Source organism: Berghia stephanieae, chromosome 9 (assembly GCF_034508935.2).
Source record: "Berghia stephanieae isolate SIO BIC M18660-M18661 chromosome 9, UCSD_Bste_1.3, whole genome shotgun sequence".
Classification (NCBI taxonomy): domain Eukaryota; kingdom Metazoa; phylum Mollusca; class Gastropoda; order Nudibranchia; family Aeolidiidae; genus Berghia; species Berghia stephanieae.
In genome coordinates, this window is record NC_088368.1 from 15,908,425 (window position 1) to 15,928,600 (window position 20,176).

General features: G+C 34.2%; 1 protein-coding gene across 1 annotated transcript in view; it reads left to right on the forward strand.

Annotated features, from left to right (window-relative positions):
* Window positions 1-1,435: 1,435 nt before the first annotated feature.
* Window positions 1,436-20,176, forward strand: part of LOC144979766 (E3 ubiquitin-protein ligase LRSAM1-like) — a gene marked incomplete in the record, with an annotated part of 41,346 nt that continues 22,605 nt past the window's right edge. The window contains 13 exon segments of the mRNA XM_078926836.1: window positions 1,436-1,595; window positions 10,441-10,550; window positions 11,159-11,212; window positions 11,853-11,897; window positions 12,942-13,016; window positions 13,321-13,389; window positions 14,551-14,635; window positions 14,926-15,090; window positions 16,241-16,288; window positions 17,403-17,530; window positions 17,938-17,967; window positions 19,103-19,225; window positions 19,524-19,611. Of these exon segments, the coding sequence (XP_078782962.1) occupies window positions 10,488-10,550; window positions 11,159-11,212; window positions 11,853-11,897; window positions 12,942-13,016; window positions 13,321-13,389; window positions 14,551-14,635; window positions 14,926-15,090; window positions 16,241-16,288; window positions 17,403-17,530; window positions 17,938-17,967; window positions 19,103-19,225; window positions 19,524-19,611 (973 nt within the window).

Consider the following 20,176-nt stretch of genomic DNA (forward strand, 5'->3'; position numbering starts at 1 on the left):
AAACATTTTTAAAAACCCATTTTCTTGGATTGAGACAACTTTGTTGTAAGGGAGGTGGTTTGTTGTGATTATGCACTGTTTGTTTTTCCATTAAAAAAAAAATAATTCTGAAAATCATTTGTAACCCACCACCTCAAAACTATATAATATCGGGGATGGGTTAAGTACAGTTAAGTGTGGTTATGTGGTCTTGTGTATGACACTTACTTTTGGATAGGAAGATCCTGGGTTCGAGCCTCGCCCGGCACATAGTTGAGTCCTCGGATAAGGCTCTTTACTTACGTTCTCACCGTACTCAGGTGTAAATTGAACACCTGGTCGATAACAGCATTGTCTCTGTCGAGAAAAAAATGTAATATCGCCTAACAGGCGTCATGTCTCGTTCTACATGTTACGTGTTGCTGTTGGTCAGAGACTTTTTGTAAAGCGCTTTGAGCACATTTAGTGGAAATTGCACTATATAAAAGATCACAGATAACATCTTTAAACAGAAAAATGAACTTATCGGTAGAAATATGAGACGGGTAAGTTTATTACTTCTATTACAGAAACCAAATTAGATATATAATTTGTTAATGAGACAAACGGTAAAATGTCACATTTTTGATAATTTTAACTCTAAAATAACATTTGGTCATCTGATGCATGCCAACATAATACCGATTTGAGGCGAGGAGCACATTTGTCTTTAGTGTGTATGTATTTCAACTAGAGTGTTTATATAGTGCAATATCCACTAAACGTGCTCAAAGCGCTTTACAAAGGGTTTCAAGCCAATAGCAACACTTAACATTATGTAGGATGAGACATGACGTCTGTTGTTAGTTGTTAGGCGACATTGCAACTGTTTGTTGTTTTTTTCTCCAGCAGAAACAACGCTGTAAGGTGGTCAGGTACTTATTTTACATCTGAGGACGGTAGAGAATGTGAGTAAAGAGTATTTTCCAAGGACCCAACTATGCGTCGCTCAGAGCGAGTCTCGAACCCCGGACCTTCCTATTCGAAGGCTAGAGTCGTACCACTTGACCACATATTATGTATTGTAACATTTTGTGTGACTCCCTACAGCACATATTGGTGACCTGCTGTCTCTAACCAGTGTTGTGTCAAGATTATTTAGACTCAAAATTGATTCTTTAAAAAAAACAGTCCGTCATGAACGCTCGATAACAATTGCTTGCTAATCTTAGGATAGGACGAAAGTCTATCTCAAAGTACTTTCCGCTAGATTTTATAGACCTAGCTACTCAATCACTGCTGGGTGGAAAGGAGAGTAAAAAAAAAAAAGTCGACTTCACCCGGGATGAAAGCAGAAAGTCGAAAATGAAAGGATCTATTTATATCCATGACATCATGATTTTAAAATTTCGCAATTTTCGCAAAATTTGTATCAGAGTATATTCCCCTGATCACTCTTGTTTACTTATGTTTACAGTTTACAAAGAGAAGAGAAGAAGAAGAAAAAATAGACCAAGAATAAAATTATTATTATCGACTTCTCGGTTCATCTATTGTTATTATCTAGACAGTTGTGTCGATCAGGCAGGACCTTAACAACAGATTCTTTCAAACATTGATTGACTGTCTTTCAACAGGTAAGTTCACATAAAAGATAAAAAACGAATAGATTTCTACAAAACATTTGTTCTATGAGGATGAGTCTCAATGAGATGAGTGATGACCAATGAATGCCAATAATAATTTGTCAATTCATTTCATCAATCAATAGATACCTTAGTTATGATTATGATCAGCAAATAATCAGGCTCAGGCCTCAGTAGACAGTCTTAGTCAACTAAGGTCTAACTCAACTATTGAATAAGTAGGTATAGCGATATTATTTCCAAAAATAAAGTTAAAGTAAAGGCTTAAACTAAAGGGAAGTGAGACATCTACTCTAAGTAGAGAGTTGAGTGGAAAAAATATCTCTCAAACTGTAACTCTACACTCCACAAAACTATCTCAATCTCATCTGGTTAAAAAGTTATGACTGATAATGTGGCGAAAAATCGTTATATCGAATATATATCTACACATACAACCCAACAGATAATCGAGCATAATTCAGATACGGCTTCAGATACAACTCTAGAATTTTTACATATGGTTATTCAACATATTTCATATCTAAGATTTGTCATCATACATTACAAAATTACAAATAGAAAAAGAATTATTTATTGAGAGAGAAAATATACAGTTCAGAGCTGAAACAGCGGACATCAAGGAAGAATAGATTACATCATGCAAATCATACAATGAAGTGGCAATTCGAACTAGAGTCTGAATAGTCTCCCGTTGCTATTCAGAAAACTCCAACATGCATGCTCCAACGTGCATGCTCAGAAGTATCTATCTTTAACTTGATTGTGCGTGCTCAAACATAGAAGGGAGAAACTACGGGCAGTCAGCAAAGGGTGGAACTGAAAGAAGGCTGTCATTATCCCCAGACACATGTCTGTGGATAATGAAAATTCGTTATCTCCAGACACCTGTCTGGGGATAACGAAAATTCGTTATTCCCAGACACATTTTTGAAACTCCGCGTTTTTACACAATTATCCACATTCCAGAATATGGAATGTTTACAAATGCACATAGAAATAAGGAAAGTTAATAAAATATCTATAAAAACATAAAATTAACCAACATGAAATCAGTTGTTACTAATATGCACAATATGCGTCGACTTTGAAGAGGGTGTCATGGCCGAATGGTTTAGTCGTCTGCCCTGGAAGTTTTATCAGAATCAATGTTGCGGGTTCAAATCCTGGTTCCGCCACTTTTTTTTTGTTTTTTTTTTTAAATTAAAAATTCCGTCTTCTTTTTACAGAACAAGGGACAAATGTCCCATCCATCCTCCCCCCACCTCTTTTTTTTTTTAAATAAAAAATGACCATTTCCGGTTTTAAAATGTGTTAAGCGCATGCACACTATTTTCACAAAGATTTCTTTAATATTATTACATTGGAGGCTAATAATAGTCCAGCTGTATGCAGGATTTCATACCCTTTCCATCGATGTATAATCTTGTTATTTATTTCCTCTCATAGAAAAATGAATAGGGAATATTTTAAATATGCCCCTAAGCCTAAATTTTCCCCCTCAGAAATTTTGACCACTCAATAGGAGCATCTTTCAAGTGCCTAGAATAAGTAACTTCAAGTCTAGAACTAACTGTCTGTCAACTTATTTTGCAGGCAAATCTATCGCCTTCTAGTCAGTACTTCTACAACACACAATGAATGAAAACATCTTCTGAAGAAAAGTTTGATTTATCCATTTACGTGGACATTAGAGAGTTGAGACTACTTATGGATAAATAAATTTAAGCAGTCCCTGGCCTGGACAGTATGGACCCTGAACTCCCTTTATCGGAGTATGCTGCTGAGTAGAGACAGTCACCTTGAATCGCACCTTGTTGATCATTCATCCAGTATTAGTGCAGGTCAACCAATTTTATGTGGTTTCCCTAATAGAAAATTCTGCAGTCTGAAGATCTCTTTAGTTGGATTATTTCCCCTATTTTTTGTGCCCTTAGCCTTAATCAATCTGGAAATTCTTGATTTCATATCCGAGCACCTAATTTTGGAATAAACGAGTAGTAGTAGTTGTAGAAGTAGTAGAGTAGTGTAGTAGTAGTAGTAATACTAGTAGTAGTAGTAGTAGTAATAGTATTAGTAGTAGTAGTAGTAGTAGTAGTAGTAGTAGTAGTAGTAGTAGTAATAGTCGTAGTAGTAGTAGAGGCAGTAGATGTAGCAGCAACAGGAATAATAATAATTATTATAATGAAAATAGTAGTAGTAGCAGGCTCAATTGGAAGAGCACTTGCTTCACACACAAAGGGACCGAGATCGATCCCGGATGCAGTCGAGATTTTTTCTAACCCCCATTTCCACCCAGCAGTCCACAGGCAGAAAGTACTTTGTGATAGACTAGCATCCTATCCAAAGGATAGCAAGCAATTGCTATTGTCCATTTCACACTATAGAAACAGGGATAAGATCCGACTCCATGGGCCTCATGGCTCGGAAGGAGTAGCAGTAGCAGGAATGATAATAATAATAGTAGTAGTATTAGTTGTTGTTGTAGTTGTAAAATAAATAGACGATTAAATAAATAAACAATAAAATGTCAGCTTTTCCACAAAATGATTGCTGTTTGACTATCAAAAGAGTGTTGTTCAACTGCAATCAATATTTAGAATAAATCAAGCATTTTATCCATGGTAAAAATTATCTTCATTTTTCAATCAAATTTTCTTTTTTATTTGTTTTTTTTTTACTGTTTCATGCAATCTTCTCCACACAAGAAAAGCATTAAGGTCTTTATGACAAGATATGAAGTGAATAGAAAAGTGCCAGAAGACAATAGAGAATAAAAATTTTTTCGCGGCGGTGGTGGGGTTTGAACCTGCGACCTTATTGGTACGACAACTCCGCCTGGCAGGTGAGAGCGTGGCTCTACCGTGTGAGCTATCCACGAACACAAAATATTCGTTTCAAACTCAAAGTCATTACTAGATCCCTCTCTCACCCACTTCTTGAGACCGCCGATTCGTTCGTACACCACCATCGCGAATAATTTTGACCAGCAGTTAAGCTTAATAGCCAATATTCTCAACACAAACATATAACATAGAAACGATTGAGACATTGAGTATGCTCCGGTGTATGGGGTGAATTTTTAATTCAGAAAAGTGAGTGGAGCAGGCACTTATGTTGGTAACAACAAGATATGAAGTGAATAGAAAAGTGCCAGAAGACAATAGAGAATAAAAATTTCTCAAGAAGTGGGTGAGAGAGGGATCTAGTAATGACTTTGAGTTTGAAACGAATATTTTGTGTTCGTGGATAGCTCACACGGTAGAGCCACGCTCTCACCTGCCAGGCGGAGTTGTCGTACCAATAAGGTCGCAGGTTCAAACCCCACCACCGCCGCGAAAAAATTTTTATTCTCTATTGTCTTCTGGCACTTTTCTATTCACTTCATATCTTGTTGTTACCAACATAAGTGCCTGCTCCACTCACTTTTCTGAATTAAAAATTCACCCCATACACCGGAGCATACTCAATGTCTCAATCGTTTCTATGTTATATGTTTGTGTTGAGAATATTGGCTATTAAGCTTAACTGCTGGTCAAAATTATTCGCGATGGTGGTGTACGAACGAATCGGCGGTCTCAAGAAGTGGGTGAGAGAGGGATCTAGTAATGACTTTGAGTTTGAAACGAATATTTTGTGTTCGTGGATAGCTCACACGGTAGAGCCACGCTCTCACCTGCCAGGCGGAGTTGTCGTACCAATAAGGTCGCAGGTTCAAACCCCACCACCGCCGCGAAAAAATTTTTATTCTCTATTGTCTTCTGGCACTTTTCTATTCACTTCATATCTTGTTGTTACCAACATAAGTGCCTGCTCCACTCACTTTTCTGAATTAAAAATTCACCCCATACACCGGAGCATACTCAATGTCTCAATCGTTTCTATGTTATATGTTTGTGTTGAGAATATTGGCTATTAAGCTTAACTGCTGGTCAAAATTATTCGCGATGGTGGTGTACGAACGAATCGGCGGTCTCAAGAAGTGGGTGAGAGAGGGATCTAGTAATGACTTTGAGTTTGAAACGAATATTTTGTGTTCGTGGATAGCTCACACGGTAGAGCCACGCTCTCACCTGCCAGGCGGAGTTGTCGTACCAATAAGGTCGCAGGTTCAAACCCCACCACCGCCGCGAAAAAATTTTTATTCTCTATTGTCTTCTGGCACTTTTCTATTCACTTCATATCTTGTTGTTACCAACATAAGTGCCTGCTCCACTCACTTTTCTGAATTAAAAATTCACCCCATACACCGGAGCATACTCAATGTCTCAATCGTTTCTATGTTATATGTTTGTGTTGAGAATATTGGCTATTAAGCTTAACTGCTGGTCAAAATTATTCGCGATGGTGGTGTACGAACGAATCGGCGGTCTCAAGAAGTGGGTGAGAGAGGGATCTAGTAATGACTTTGAGTTTGAAACGAATATTTTGTGTTCGTGGATAGCTCACACGGTAGAGCCACGCTCTCACCTGCCAGGCGGAGTTGTCGTACCAATAAGGTCGCAGGTTCAAACCCCACCACCGCCGCGAAAAAATTTTTATTCTCTATTGTCTTCTGGCACTTTTCTATTCACTTCATATCTTGTTGTTACCAACATAAGTGCCTGCTCCACTCACTTTTCTGAATTAAAAATTCACCCCATACACCGGAGCATACTCAATGTCTCAATCGTTTCTATGTTATATGTTTGTGTTGAGAATATTGGCTATTAAGCTTAACTGCTGGTCAAAATTATTCGCGATGGTGGTGTACGAACGAATCGGCGGTCTCAAGAAGTGGGTGAGAGAGGGATCTAGTAATGACTTTGAGTTTGAAACGAATATTTTGTGTTCGTGGATAGCTCACACGGTAGAGCCACGCTCTCACCTGCCAGGCGGAGTTGTCGTACCAATAAGGTCGCAGGTTCAAACCCCACCACCGCCGCGAAAAAATTTTTATTCTCTATTGTCTTCTGGCACTTTTCTATTCACTTCATATCTTGTTGTTACCAACATAAGTGCCTGCTCCACTCACTTTTCTGAATTAAAAATTCACCCCATACACCGGAGCATACTCAATGTCTCAATCGTTTCTATGTTATATGTTTGTGTTGAGAATATTGGCTATTAAGCTTAACTGCTGGTCAAAATTATTCGCGATGGTGGTGTACGAACGAATCGGCGGTCTCAAGAAGTGGGTGAGAGAGGGATCTAGTAATGACTTTGAGTTTGAAACGAATATTTTGTGTTCGTGGATAGCTCACACGGTAGAGCCACGCTCTCACCTGCCAGGCGGAGTTGTCGTACCAATAAGGTCGCAGGTTCAAACCCCACCACCGCCGCGAAAAAATTTTTATTCTCTATTGTCTTCTGGCACTTTTCTATTCACTTCATATCTTGTTGTTACCAACATAAGTGCCTGCTCCACTCACTTTTCTGAATTAAAAATTCACCCCATACACCGGAGCATACTCAATGTCTCAATCGTTTCTATGTTATATGTTTGTGTTGAGAATATTGGCTATTAAGCTTAACTGCTGGTCAAAATTATTCGCGATGGTGGTGTACGAACGAATCGGCGGTCTCAAGAAGTGGGTGAGAGAGGGATCTAGTAATGACTTTGAGTTTGAAACGAATATTTTGTGTTCGTGGATAGCTCACACGGTAGAGCCACGCTCTCACCTGCCAGGCGGAGTTGTCGTACCAATAAGGTCGCAGGTTCAAACCCCACCACCGCCGCAAAAAAAAAAAAATTTTTATTCTCTATTGTCTTCTGGCACTTTTCTATTCACTTCATATCTTGTTGTTACCAACATAAGTGCCTGCTCCACTCACTTTTCTGAATTAAAAGGTCTTTATGATACTTTACTTCCATATAAAAAAAAAAGAAAGAAAGTAATTAACTATCAACAGTGAAAAATCTTATTTATTGGTTTGATGTGAAACAAATTGGTTTGAAACACTTAATCAAACACTTTACTTGTATGATAATAAACCCGATTTTAAATGGATTCGAGTTAGTATTTTTGGTCTCTTTTTTCTTTGGTTGTAATTCTTTGATCAAACTTGCATGAATCAGATAGCGAGTTCTGTCACATTTGTTCTCTACAAAGTGTAGCAAGCAATTGCCTCTGATCATTTTATTCAGGATACAGAAACCAGTAAATAATCTTAGATTTCAATTCTATAATCATTTCCTTTGTCGAGATAATAGCAGTACATATGATTTTCTCACTCCGGGTGCATTTTAAAGCATTTACTAAAACAATGCGATTAACGAAACCTCAGAATCATTGCTGTTTGCTGGAAAAGATAATTTTAAGTTTACAGTAATGAAAATTTGTCAGAAATTTCCCTTCACCGATTAAAAAAAAAATCATGTCCATATCTTAGTGCCTGCTTCTATTTTAGATCATTAGCGGAAAGAGGAGGGATGTGAATTTTATTTTGTTTTTTGTTTTTTTTTTGTTTTGATTTTTTTTTTTCTATGTCACTTTTTATTTCATGAAAATGTCTTTTTATTTTTTTAAAAAGCCTTAAAGTTGTCGAATAAAAGATGTATAGCAATTTTATTTTTGATAGATAATTAGAAGATTTTTCATTCTGTCTTCTAAAGACTTTTATATGAAAAAAACAAATACATTTTTGGTATATTTATTTTGACACCCTTGTCACAAGCCGCCCATTCTTTGATTGCATTTTACTTATTTAAATTTGTTTTTCTTTTCCCCTCATGTGTTTGGATTGAAATGAATTCAATGCCTTTGAATTTGACAGTTTTGATCTTGTTTCCAGAATGACCAAGCTTTAAAGTAGGCATGCCTTTCTTCAAAAGGAAGAAAAAAGGTGGATTTCCGATTTTTTATTTTTTATTTTTATTTTATTTTGTTTTAACTGACCGTAATCTTTTCCAAACTTATTTTGCTTTACTTATTGACTGCAGTGCTTCTAAACATTAAAAAAAAAAAATTTTTTTAATAGGCAATGTAATCTGTAGATTTCTTACATTTCCAGACTTTAATCTTTAATTTAAAAAAATATATTGCATGCAATGAAACAGATGTAATTGAATAACAAATTGAGTATTATAGCTTTATATTCATACATTGATTACTATAGGTAGCTTAGTGAGAATAGTGTATACATATAACTTTCTTGTCAAAGGATGGTCAAATCTTTAATGAAGACGCTTGAAAATTAAAACCTCTATGGAATATGAATAGATAAAATATAATGTGTCATGATTTTATTGGTCATGATTTATTTCTTTTGGAACACCCTGTGCTCTGTGTTTATAATTATAGCTCTTTTTAATCTGGAAATTTAATAGAAACTACACTCTTCCAGATTACTGTGATTGGTTGACATAGAGATTCGATGGATGAATTGAAAAGGAAAATAAAAGTTGAATACTCAGAGAAAATTGACATTGTATTACATTGTATTACTTATATCTAGGGCAGCAAAATATAGTCTGGCGTTTCAACAAGAACTTGAACCAATGAAACAGTTGTAGAATGTATTGCATAGTATTTCATTAGTTAATCTCTTTTGTTTTTAATCTATTGTTCAGGATGTACTAAACTGTTCACTAATTATACCAGAGAAAATTCTTTTTGTCCACCTTGTCAGCTTGTATCCTAGAAGGAATTTACCATTTGAACTTTCATTAGGAGCAGCACCTCATTCCCTGCCAGTCTGTCTACTAGTGTTGTAGTTGTGCCAAGCCAGTCTTCCTTGTCCTCTTCCTATCTTCTCATTGCTTTTCCTCTTCTTCTTCTTCTTCTTCTTCTTCTTCTTCTTCTTCTTCTTCTTCTTCTTCTTCTTCTTCTTCTTCTTCTTCTTCTCCAGTCCTCATACTGTTTCCCCCAGTATTTGTTTCCTGTTCATTTCATGTTGTTTGATGTTCCTAAAATACTCAAGCTTAAACCTTTCAGTTGATTGAATTGGTAATGCTAGTGATTATTCTTTTTTTTTTTAAGTATATTTTTGAGTATATTTACATTATAAATATAAAGGCATGATTCTTCTAACATAATTTGTATTTTGCATTAATTTTTGAAATATTGTATTTTTTATATACTTTGTTACTTTTGTAAGAAGTTTGATGACATCAGTGAACTTATGGTTTTATTTAGTTATTCAGAAGACAGCAAATCATAGGCCATGATAAATGGGGGAAATTTATTGAAAATATTAAACATCTACAGTTTGCTTTTGTGCAAGAAAATAAAAGAGAACAACTTAAAATGGATACATTTTTCTGTCTGTTTTGCTGACACCACATAACATCAATAGAATCACGTATCCACATTTTGTAGATTTTGAACCAAAGCACTTTTTACTTTTTAATTTATTTTTAAAAAATAATTTTTTCTTTTTTGCCTATGCTACTTTGCTTATTTATATTTATCTCAGATATTATTAGAGATCTTTAAATTGGTGTTTGTGGTTGTGTGGAAATCATTTCTCTGTTGATCTAAGAATACTGGTTATGCTAGCACTTGATTCTATAGATAATGTACTTTTTAGCAAAGTTATTTGTGTTGTTGTATCAGACCTGCCTAATATTACGAAAAATTCGTAAAATTACCAAAGTTTGGTTCCTATTTCAAAATTTCATGAGCATCTCTAAGTCATTAAAACTTATTGAAAATGAAAGTTGATGCCAGACTACAAAATTTTAAGGATTTTGAAGTGTTTAATCGTTGTGAGGAAAAATTGCTGATTTTTAAAGTTAATTATGGCGACCGCTAGTTTTATCTCCTAAAAATTACGAATTTTTAAGTTTTCAAGTTGGCAGGTCTGTTGTATGGTGAGTGATTTGTTTTATTTTGTCTTTTTTTTTCTCTTCCAGACAGTAAATCTACCAGTGCAGGAGACTCGAGTCCAGAGGAATCCAAAATGCCTTTCTTCAGGCACCAGAGTGAGAAATGTCGGAAGCGACAGCAGCATCAGGAGTTGATAGTATGTTCATTTCATATCGTTGTGTTATGTTAATTGGAATAGAAAGATTATCTGATATTGAATACAAAGAATTATTGATATCACTGTTATTTAGACTGGCATTGTTGGAATATATAATACTGAATACAAACAATTATTGATATTATTGTTATTTAAACTGGCATTGTAAGATTATTAAGTGTTCAATAAAGTTGATAAAAAAGCAAAAAGAAAACAAAATGAAATGAAATTCATAAGAAAAATTACTTCAAACTTAAGTCCTACTTCTGCAACAACATACTAATGTTTGTTTTGCTGAAGGAGGATTCAAATATAGTACATATAAATATTTTTCTCTCTTTAAGATGTTACACTCATTTTGTTTACAATTGTTAAGGCTCACAAGTTTATATTTTTTATATTTAACTGTTAGGCATCTGGTCCAACTTAATATATATTTTATTGAATGTAAATCGTAATGCTTTAATGCTTTAAAAATTACTTAATTTTATGAAAGATCATTACTGGAAAATGAAATAAGACTATTAATAGTTTTGCTCGTTCTTATTTAAAAATTTGTTTTTCCTTCACTCCCCCCCCCCCCCCCCCCCCCCCCCAAAAAAAAACAGTCTGAGCAAGACCCAGAACCAAGATATGATGTCTCAGCTTGTGAAATATCTCACGTAAGTATTGGCATGGTGTTGCTGTGGTTTCATTCTGGTATCACTATCGTGTCGTTGTACTATCTTAGACTCAAATCACAATAATCAAATGGAAAACCACCTTCACTGATTATGATGATGACGATGATAAAAATAATGATAATAATAATAATAACAATAACTGATGATGATGATGATGATAATTATAATAATAAATATAATAATATAATAAATAATAATAATAATAATAATAATAATAATAATAATAATGTCATTAAATGATGATGATGATTAGAGGAAGAAGAAGAGAATTGAAAGAGAAAAAAAAGAGGAGGAGACAGATAATAAGAACCAAAATACAAAATAAGAGTGTTCTGTGATGTGCTAGTTATAGTTAGATGTACTAATTTGGTTACTTTCTCACTATAACGTAATAATACCAATACTAACAGTAAATTACTGATCCGCCCTTCACTTGAGATCTTGAAATTATTGAACAATATACGAACATAGCTCCTTTCATAAAGAACAAAATATCAACAAAGGCAATGAACCCTTCTCCAACAAACAGCAAATAAGTTTGTTTCACAATGCCATCTCCTTGCACCATTTCAACTAAGACTAGCAAATCTGACTTAACCGTATTTATTCATCTTCCCAGGTCCCAAGTCACATTTTTGCTGAATGCAAAGGACTACTGAAAGAGGTAAGACCTGTCTAACTCAGTGGATTCTAATACCAGTCTGACAACTGATCTGAGCTTTGTTGTCAGTACTGTCTTTGTGACAATGATTTGGTCTATGGTTGCAGCTGGACAAATGATGAGAAAACATGTTAACAAGACCGATCCTGTATACAGTTAATATTTTTTTCTAAACCCCATGTTCACCCAGCAGTGATTGGGTAGCTGGTTTTGTTAGATCAGGTGGAAAGCACTTTACAATAGACCAGTGTCCTATCCAAAGGATTGCTATTGTCCTTTTCATGGTATAGAAACCAGGAAAAACTCTGGCTTCATGAGCCTCATGACTCTGAAGGAATACTTTTTTACTAATGAAAAACAAATGCACATGGGTCCAAATTATGAAGTCTCAATATATTATAATAAAATGTCTCAAAAAGGTATTATTGTCCCGTTGCTTAAAATTCAATTTTAAGTTTAACTTAAAAATGAGAGCAAAACTAAATGGCTTCTTGGAGCAGAATTGATATTTATGTCCTAAACTTTTTAAAAATACACCGAATACCAAATTCAGATCATTTTGTTTTAAATTCAATTTTCTTCTTCAAGTTCGTTGGTCATTCTGACATAATACCAGATTGATGCGATGTGTGGCCAACCCATCCATTGGAAACCAGTCGGGGTTACAGATGGCTGAAAATTTCTATATTACAAGATTTGAATTTGACCGAAATTAAATGTACTTGATAGAGAGAGGGATTGTAGTTTCTTTTATATGTTATCGACTCATTGACTCTGGTGCTGATATGACCTTAATGTGTTGTAAGCGCTGTAAAACCCTTAAAAATAAAAAACAGACTCATTGACTTAATTTTGCTCATTAATCTGATTTCAGCTTTAAACTCAATTTTTTATATCTAGTTATTCGGATTTAGTACTAAATTGAAGATTCAGATTTTAAAAGATGGATTCTGCCCCCAGCAGGCTGCATTTAAATAAACAACGATTAACTCTTTAGCCAGGTGAGCCTTAAATTTACTCTGTATTCTTTTCTGTATTTCACTACAGGTGTTGCTTCTTCATGACAACTGGCTGGCTGATTTGGGGCCAGAGGGAGGCGTGGCTGAAATTACCAGACTTAAAGTAAGTCACATAATCATTCAAATTCCGAAGTCTGGAAACATCCATTCCATCTGTCATCAAAGTCGACCCATTATTAAACATGCACATTGTCCACCACTTTTATGTTTTAAAAAGGCTGTATTAATCTATCTATAATCTATAGTTAATTATTGTTGTCACAACTTGGGAGATCTGTAAAATATCAACTGCAAATAACTTGGAATTTGTTCTAATAACCATAATAAAGTACATGTTAGTCAATTATAGTTTTTATTGTCTGACTGAAAGATAATATTTTGATAAAATTTATATTTTTCCCCCCAAGATCCTGGATGTCCACAACAACAAGATCAAATCCCTTCCCAGTGACTTTGGAAATTTAAAGATGCTACAGGTATTTAAAAATTTCATAATCCCTGATATCGCTATAGATAAAAAGTTATTTAATTTTTATTCTGTCCTAGGTTGAAAAATGTAAGCAGGGGAGCCAAAATTTGTCCTGATTTCTGTAGGATTAAATGGACGAAATATTGCTTTTATGAGTTGTATAGAATGTTTGGTTATTGCAACTTTTTCCACTGGATATCAGAGACTTAGCTACCCAACCACTGGTCAGGAAATAGAGAGGTCAGAAAAAATATTGACTGCACTCAGAATTCATTTCTGACCTTTTGCTTTTCTTCACCAGCTGGTCAAAGGTCAACAAATGGTCAGAAATTAATTCTGAGTGCAGTCAATATTTTTTCTGACCTCTCTATTTCCCGACCAGTGGTTGGGTAGCTCAGTCACTGATATCCAGTGAAAAAAAACTTTGCGATAATCAAACATTCTATACAAATCATAAAAACAATATCTATATTGATTCCCAGCTTTACACAAAGAAACAAAAGATTTTAAAAATCAAATGATATAAGCTTTATTTCTATTTCATGCAGCATTATTGTCCAATGGTATGACTCTCGACTTGTGAGCTGTAGGTCCCAGGCTTGAGTCCTGCTGTAGGCAGAACAAAGTTGTGTCCTTGGAAAAGGCTCTTTATTCACAGTTTCTCACCATAGTCGGATGTAAAATGATTCAGGGTTGCCTCTATATTATAATAGCTACTTGCTGATGTTGTGTCTCTTCCTACGTTTTCAGTGTTGTTGTTGATTTGAGACCCCTTTTAAAGGGCCCTACCTCTACCTTAGAGATTTTGGTATTTTAAAAAATTGAATTTAAAAAAATACTCATTTGCTCAATCTATAAGAAAATTGCCATGTAGGCCTACATAGTTTTATTCAACTACAATTATTATGTAAAATTCAAAAACAGTAGTTTTGATACTGTGAATAGAATTTGTCTCAGAAAAATCTAGGCATATATAATGAGGGCGCAAAAGAAACCTCAGTCAAATAGCGAGATAGTCGATGTTGGTTTTTAGTGAGTTAATGAGTTATTTTTTCTAAACACTCCTTTACTTGTCATTTTTTAAAATTTCTTTTTCTTTTTTTTTAATGGTACATTTGACTGACCTTTATTTCCTTTCCCTTCCCCAACACAACCGCATCTCTCACAGATTCTAGATCTAAGTCACAACAAGTTAAAGCAGCTCCCAGACTCATTTGCTCAGTTGGAATCTTTACAAACTCTCAAACTCAAGCGTAAGTCTAAAGAAAAAAAATCCTTTGATAAAAATAGACAGCATTTTTAAAGCACTTAAGTTTTGTCTACATAGGCACTAAATGGGAAACACTGATATTTATGCATCAATTTGAATATAAATTTAAGTCCAAGTTGAGAATAAAATCTATCAATTGACATTGTCGTAAATGTCAGTATGGATCCGGTGCAGAAGATTTGAATAAAAACTTTTTTTTTTTTTTGTCGGTAATAATTTGATCCAAATTTGATGATGATAAATAGATAATCAGACATCATTTCTTCATTACAGAGAATCGGTTCAAGGATTTTCCAGACTGTGTCTGCCGCCTCAAGTGCCTGCGTACTTTGGACATTAGTGACAATGAAGTAACAGAGTTACCTGTAGACTTGTGCCGTGCAAAAGCCTTGGACACGCTGGTACTTGATGCAAGCAAGATGAAGTTTCCTCCCCCTGGTAAGACAGGAAATTTTGCAAAGGCTTTTTTGTACAAGCTTTTTAGACGTATATATCTTTTCTTTCTTTCTTTCTTTCTTTTTTTCTTTCTTTCTTTTTTCTTTCTTTCTTCCTTTCCTTCTTTCTTTCTTTCTCTTGGTCTCTCTTCCTGTCTCCCTTTCTCTCTCTTAAAAAAAATATATTTCTGTTCTTTCTAATTCTAATATATTTATTTAAAAATTATTATACAGGATACAAGAGACAAAAAAAACTGGACAAAAGTATGACGCTGTTTCAATGTGAAGCAGAAATCAGAAACCTTGAAAATTTACAAGCAACAAGAACAAGATTTTAAATTAATAATTGCCAATTTAAATTTTAAAAATTGCTATTGGTTATACCAAAAGCCTTATAAACATCATATCAAAAGTTTCCAAACATGTCTTGTTTTTAGCAGTGTTGTGTGACTAGTGAACAAAAGTTATTCTGTCTTATTGAAAAACAAATGACCGATCGGGATACTGTCTAGAACAAGTTGTTATTCTAACAATTTTACTTAATTTTCAATACTAAACAGAAATCCCATTTGATTTATTTCTAAAGATAAATGACCTCCAACGAGTCCTGACTTGATTCTAATGAACACCAGCATTTCGACAATGGTGTCCAACATGGTTTACAAGAGTCGTACATTTTACACAAAAGCAGAGTTAAAAATCGATCCATGGGATCAAATCAAAGACGTTAGAAAATAAATTGGATCACAGGAGAAAAAAAAAAGGCAACGCATTATCATAAAGCAAAATTGAGGATCAATAGATAAATCAAAATGTGAGAATTACCTCCCAAATCTTCAATATCGCAAATATGGGTTACATTTATCAAAACAACTGTGGAATCAAAAAAATTTCTCAGACAATTTTTATAAATGGCTTCGATTGGGGTAAACTTTCAAATTTGCATCATTCATTGTCATTTGCTTCATTTATAGTCTGGCAACTACAGGCTTCTAAACTTTTCCAGTTTTTTTGTTTTTTTCTCGAACACGATATAAATCTATTTTCTTTGTTCAGTCTTAAATACCCTGGCCCCAGTTATGTTGTGTGAATTTTCTTCCTTCCCCTCCTCCTTTAGTCTTATTTTGAACAATGTGTATGTTTTTATTTTTCAGATATCTGTCAGAAAGGAACAGGATCCATCATGATGTTCTTGTGTGGGGGTAAGTTTTTTTGGGTTGAAGAAAAATTAAAACATTCTACTCACAATACAAAATAAATACTCAGTTGCTAGAAGCTGTGAATGTTTAAGTAGTTGGCACAAATGGATATAACAACTTCAAGATTAAAAGAACTTACTTACTTACTTACTTACTTACTTACTTACTTACTTACTTACTTACTTACTTACTTACTTACTTACTTATCCGAACCAGCGACCACCTGAGCTCTAGCCCTTCGGTCTAGATTAAAAGAACAAACATGTAACTTGGAGCGTATTAGGCTAAAAACCATCTTCAGCTAAAAGAAAAATGAATAAAGATAGTTATGTTTTATATGTGAGGGATCCAGATAGCTCAGTTGGAAGAGCACAGGCTTCACAAGCAAAGGGATCAATATTGATCCAGGATGTAGTCGAGATTAAATTTCTGACCCCTGTCCCATGTCCACCCAACAGATTACTGGATCTGTAAAATCTTGTTGAAAATACTTTACTAACAGCAATGTACAAAAATTAATATAACAGCTTCAAAAAAGAACTAAATACTTAATGGAATGTTTCAGCTCAAAATTATTCTCCAGCTATTAACAAGTAAGGTTTTGAGCCCGAAAGCTTATCAGCTTTTAATTTGCAAGCGTGAGATTTTAAGATCAAAAGTTATGCTAACGTCTCCTCTTCTATCTTTCTGATTCTATGCATTGTATTAGCATTTTTATGATTTTTGACGAATATAATATGCATTCAGATTATTTTTAATTATTGAATAAAAATGAAAATAACAGCTTCAATACGAACAAAAAAAAACATGACAAGAGAAGTTTCAAGCACAAACCCCTCCTCAGTTAACAAAGTTATTGTAAACTGCAATACAATGCATAAAATCTTGACAGATAAGTGAAAAGTCTCCTTCCAAATTTTTAAAAGTAGAAGAATGAGAAAATTTACATGTCACCTATTTTTGTTCTTTTGTAGCAGCTCTTATTTTGATTGTTATTGAAAGCATGTTCAAGTTTCAGATACCGGCAGCTAGAATTTCAGGTTAATAATTAACTTTAGAAAATTATTTTTAAAATGTTAAAAACATTAAATTCATTTTGTATTTATTTATTACCTAGAGGCTGGAATAGACTATGAACATCCATCCAAGTATTGGCTACGAATTAGCGGAGAGGCCAGAAGAATGTCGGCCCCAGGGAGTAGCACAAACTTAGAACAGCTGTCCCAGATGGAGGCCGATATGGCTGTAAGTATAATACCAAAGATTGAATTGGGTACTGGTGTCTCCATCAACAAATGTAATTATCTAGGGCAAAAATCAAAATTTTGCAGGATGACAAATACTCATTTCAATTGCGTATATAGTACATTTATATATTTTAAAAAATTATGCCTTTTCAGCCACGACATCATAAGACATCGTCGCCTAGGCATTCCATGAAGGAATCTAGATAACTCATCAAACAAGATGTCTGATGTCAACAGGAATCACCCATGTTGTCCAAAGTTATATATCTTTATTATCAATGATATATTATATTTATTATTTTAATACCAGAAACTTCTATGTTTCACAATTTTTTACAGTCGAGTACTCTGTTTAAAAGGTTATTAAAATACTCTTTTTTTTTTCTTTCGTTTTTTGAATTTTAGGAAGGAGCTCAGGCATATCAAAATGCATTGGTAAGTGTATTTATCTATCAATCTGTCTGTCTGTCTGTCTATCTATCTATATATCTATCTATCTATCTATCTATCTATCTATCTATCTATCTATCTATCTATCGATTTATCTATTTATCTATCTATCTATCACTATCTGTCTGTTTGACTTGTCTATCTATATATCTATCTCTCTCTTTTGATCTGTTTGTCTATCTATATATCAATCTGATTATCTTTCTCTATCTGTCTGTTTGACTTGTCTGTCTATCTATATATCTATCTATCTCTCCATATGTTTAATTATCTGCCTAGCGGGTGGTTGGATGGGAGCATCACTATTGAATCGTATACCTATGATGTTCGCATGGGTGTACGATCCGATAGTGATGTCGTTTCTTCTTCTCTTTACTAGCCTATCCTGCTTCTTTGGTTTGTGATTGTATTTTTGACAAGGGATATTTTTTTTTCTGTAAATCTTCTGCCTGTTTGTTCTTGGTTATTTATAATTTAGCTTATGATATCTTTAGGTTATGATTTTGATTTACATTTGTACTATTTTTGTTAGTGTTATATTGCTTGTTTTTTTTTGTTTCAGCGGTCTCTCATATAACCTCAATTGTGTTGGAAGAGACCTAAAGCAACAAACAAACAAAAAAAATTATCTGCCTATCTATATCATCTAACTTTCTGTTTCTCCTTATCTGTCTGTGTGTTTGTGTGTATATATATATATATATATATATATATATATATATATATATATATATATATATATACTTCTTCTTTTCTGTCTGTTTTTTATATCTATCTATCTATATATCTAATTATCTCTCTCTATCTGTCTGTCTATCTATATACAGTCAGTTTTCTCTTATCCGGAACTCCACAATCTGGATTTCTCCATTTTCCAGACAGGTTGTCCGGGTATTGATCTTTTCTTCTGTATTTATACACTGTAATACGGAACTTCTTGTTTTTGGATTCGAACACTTATTTCGGGAACAAGCCATATAAATGTTGATATTTATGTACTATTATCCGAAAATCACACTAATGAAACCCTCTGTCTCTGCCTACTCTAGTCCAATGTAATCAACAAATGATTGATGTGTCATCCAATTTAAAATGTTTTATTTATTCTTCATCTTCTCAGGATCAAAAAAGGAAGGATGCCATTGAACTGGAAAGAGCCTTCCTGGCAGAAGAGGAAGCCCAGGCTGAGCTGGCAGTGAGAGCTGCAGAAGAACATCGGCAATTCCTGACTACCATGACAGAGGTAGGTGATGTCAAGTTTTTTATTCTTTCTTAAATTGTAAACAATAACACTGGGGAGTAGAATTTAAGCTTCAATTTATCAACAAACACGAATGGTGTCATCGTTTGATGTTTTCTCTTTTAATGCAGGCTGATTTTTTTTGTGATGGTTTTTGTTTCTGGTATTTTTGTTTCAGCTTTGTCTGGCACTGTTTCATACACGCTTTTTCAAGTCTTTATCAACACACAGGATGATGAATAAGACATAAATCAAATAGAATTATTAATATCGAACGTGTATACCTCTTTGTTTTTACCAGAAAGATAACCAGATGTCAAAGGATTTGAATGAATATGCCAGTAAAAGGGAGGAGGAGAGACAGGAGGCTCTTCAATCTCTCATTGATGGTGAGTAGTAGTAGTAGTTATTATGTGTTGATTCATTGTTTTTTACTTTTACATTTAATTCCATCATGATCAGAACCATCTAACCCTAGAGTCAGGAATTCAAAATCAGTCTCTTCTAACCCTCTATAGTTGTCATATTCCTCCATGTGGCTTTGGGCTGCTGTCCTGTACTAAGAGCAAAAGACTATTTTATTCTGGAACTGCCTCAGGTCTTTTGCCAAGTGAGATGTGTATTTTTTTTTTTTTTTTTATTGTTTGTCGGAGATAATGTTTCTTAATGGTGTGATAGTATTAATGGATACATTGTATAAAAGATATCCTTGAACAAAAATTTTTTTACAAGTTGAGATTCAGATCAAGTGGACAATTTAAAACTTGTAATTTTTTTAAGGCATACTTTTTTTGCTTTCTTTGTCTGAAAATTATCAGCACCTAACAGGCTGCATGTTTTATCCCATTTTATTTTTTTTTTAGATGTATGCTGTTCCAATCATCCAAGATTTGAAAAGATAATAATTGTAAAGCACTTGATGCATGGTGTTTACTATTAACAGTAGTTAAATAA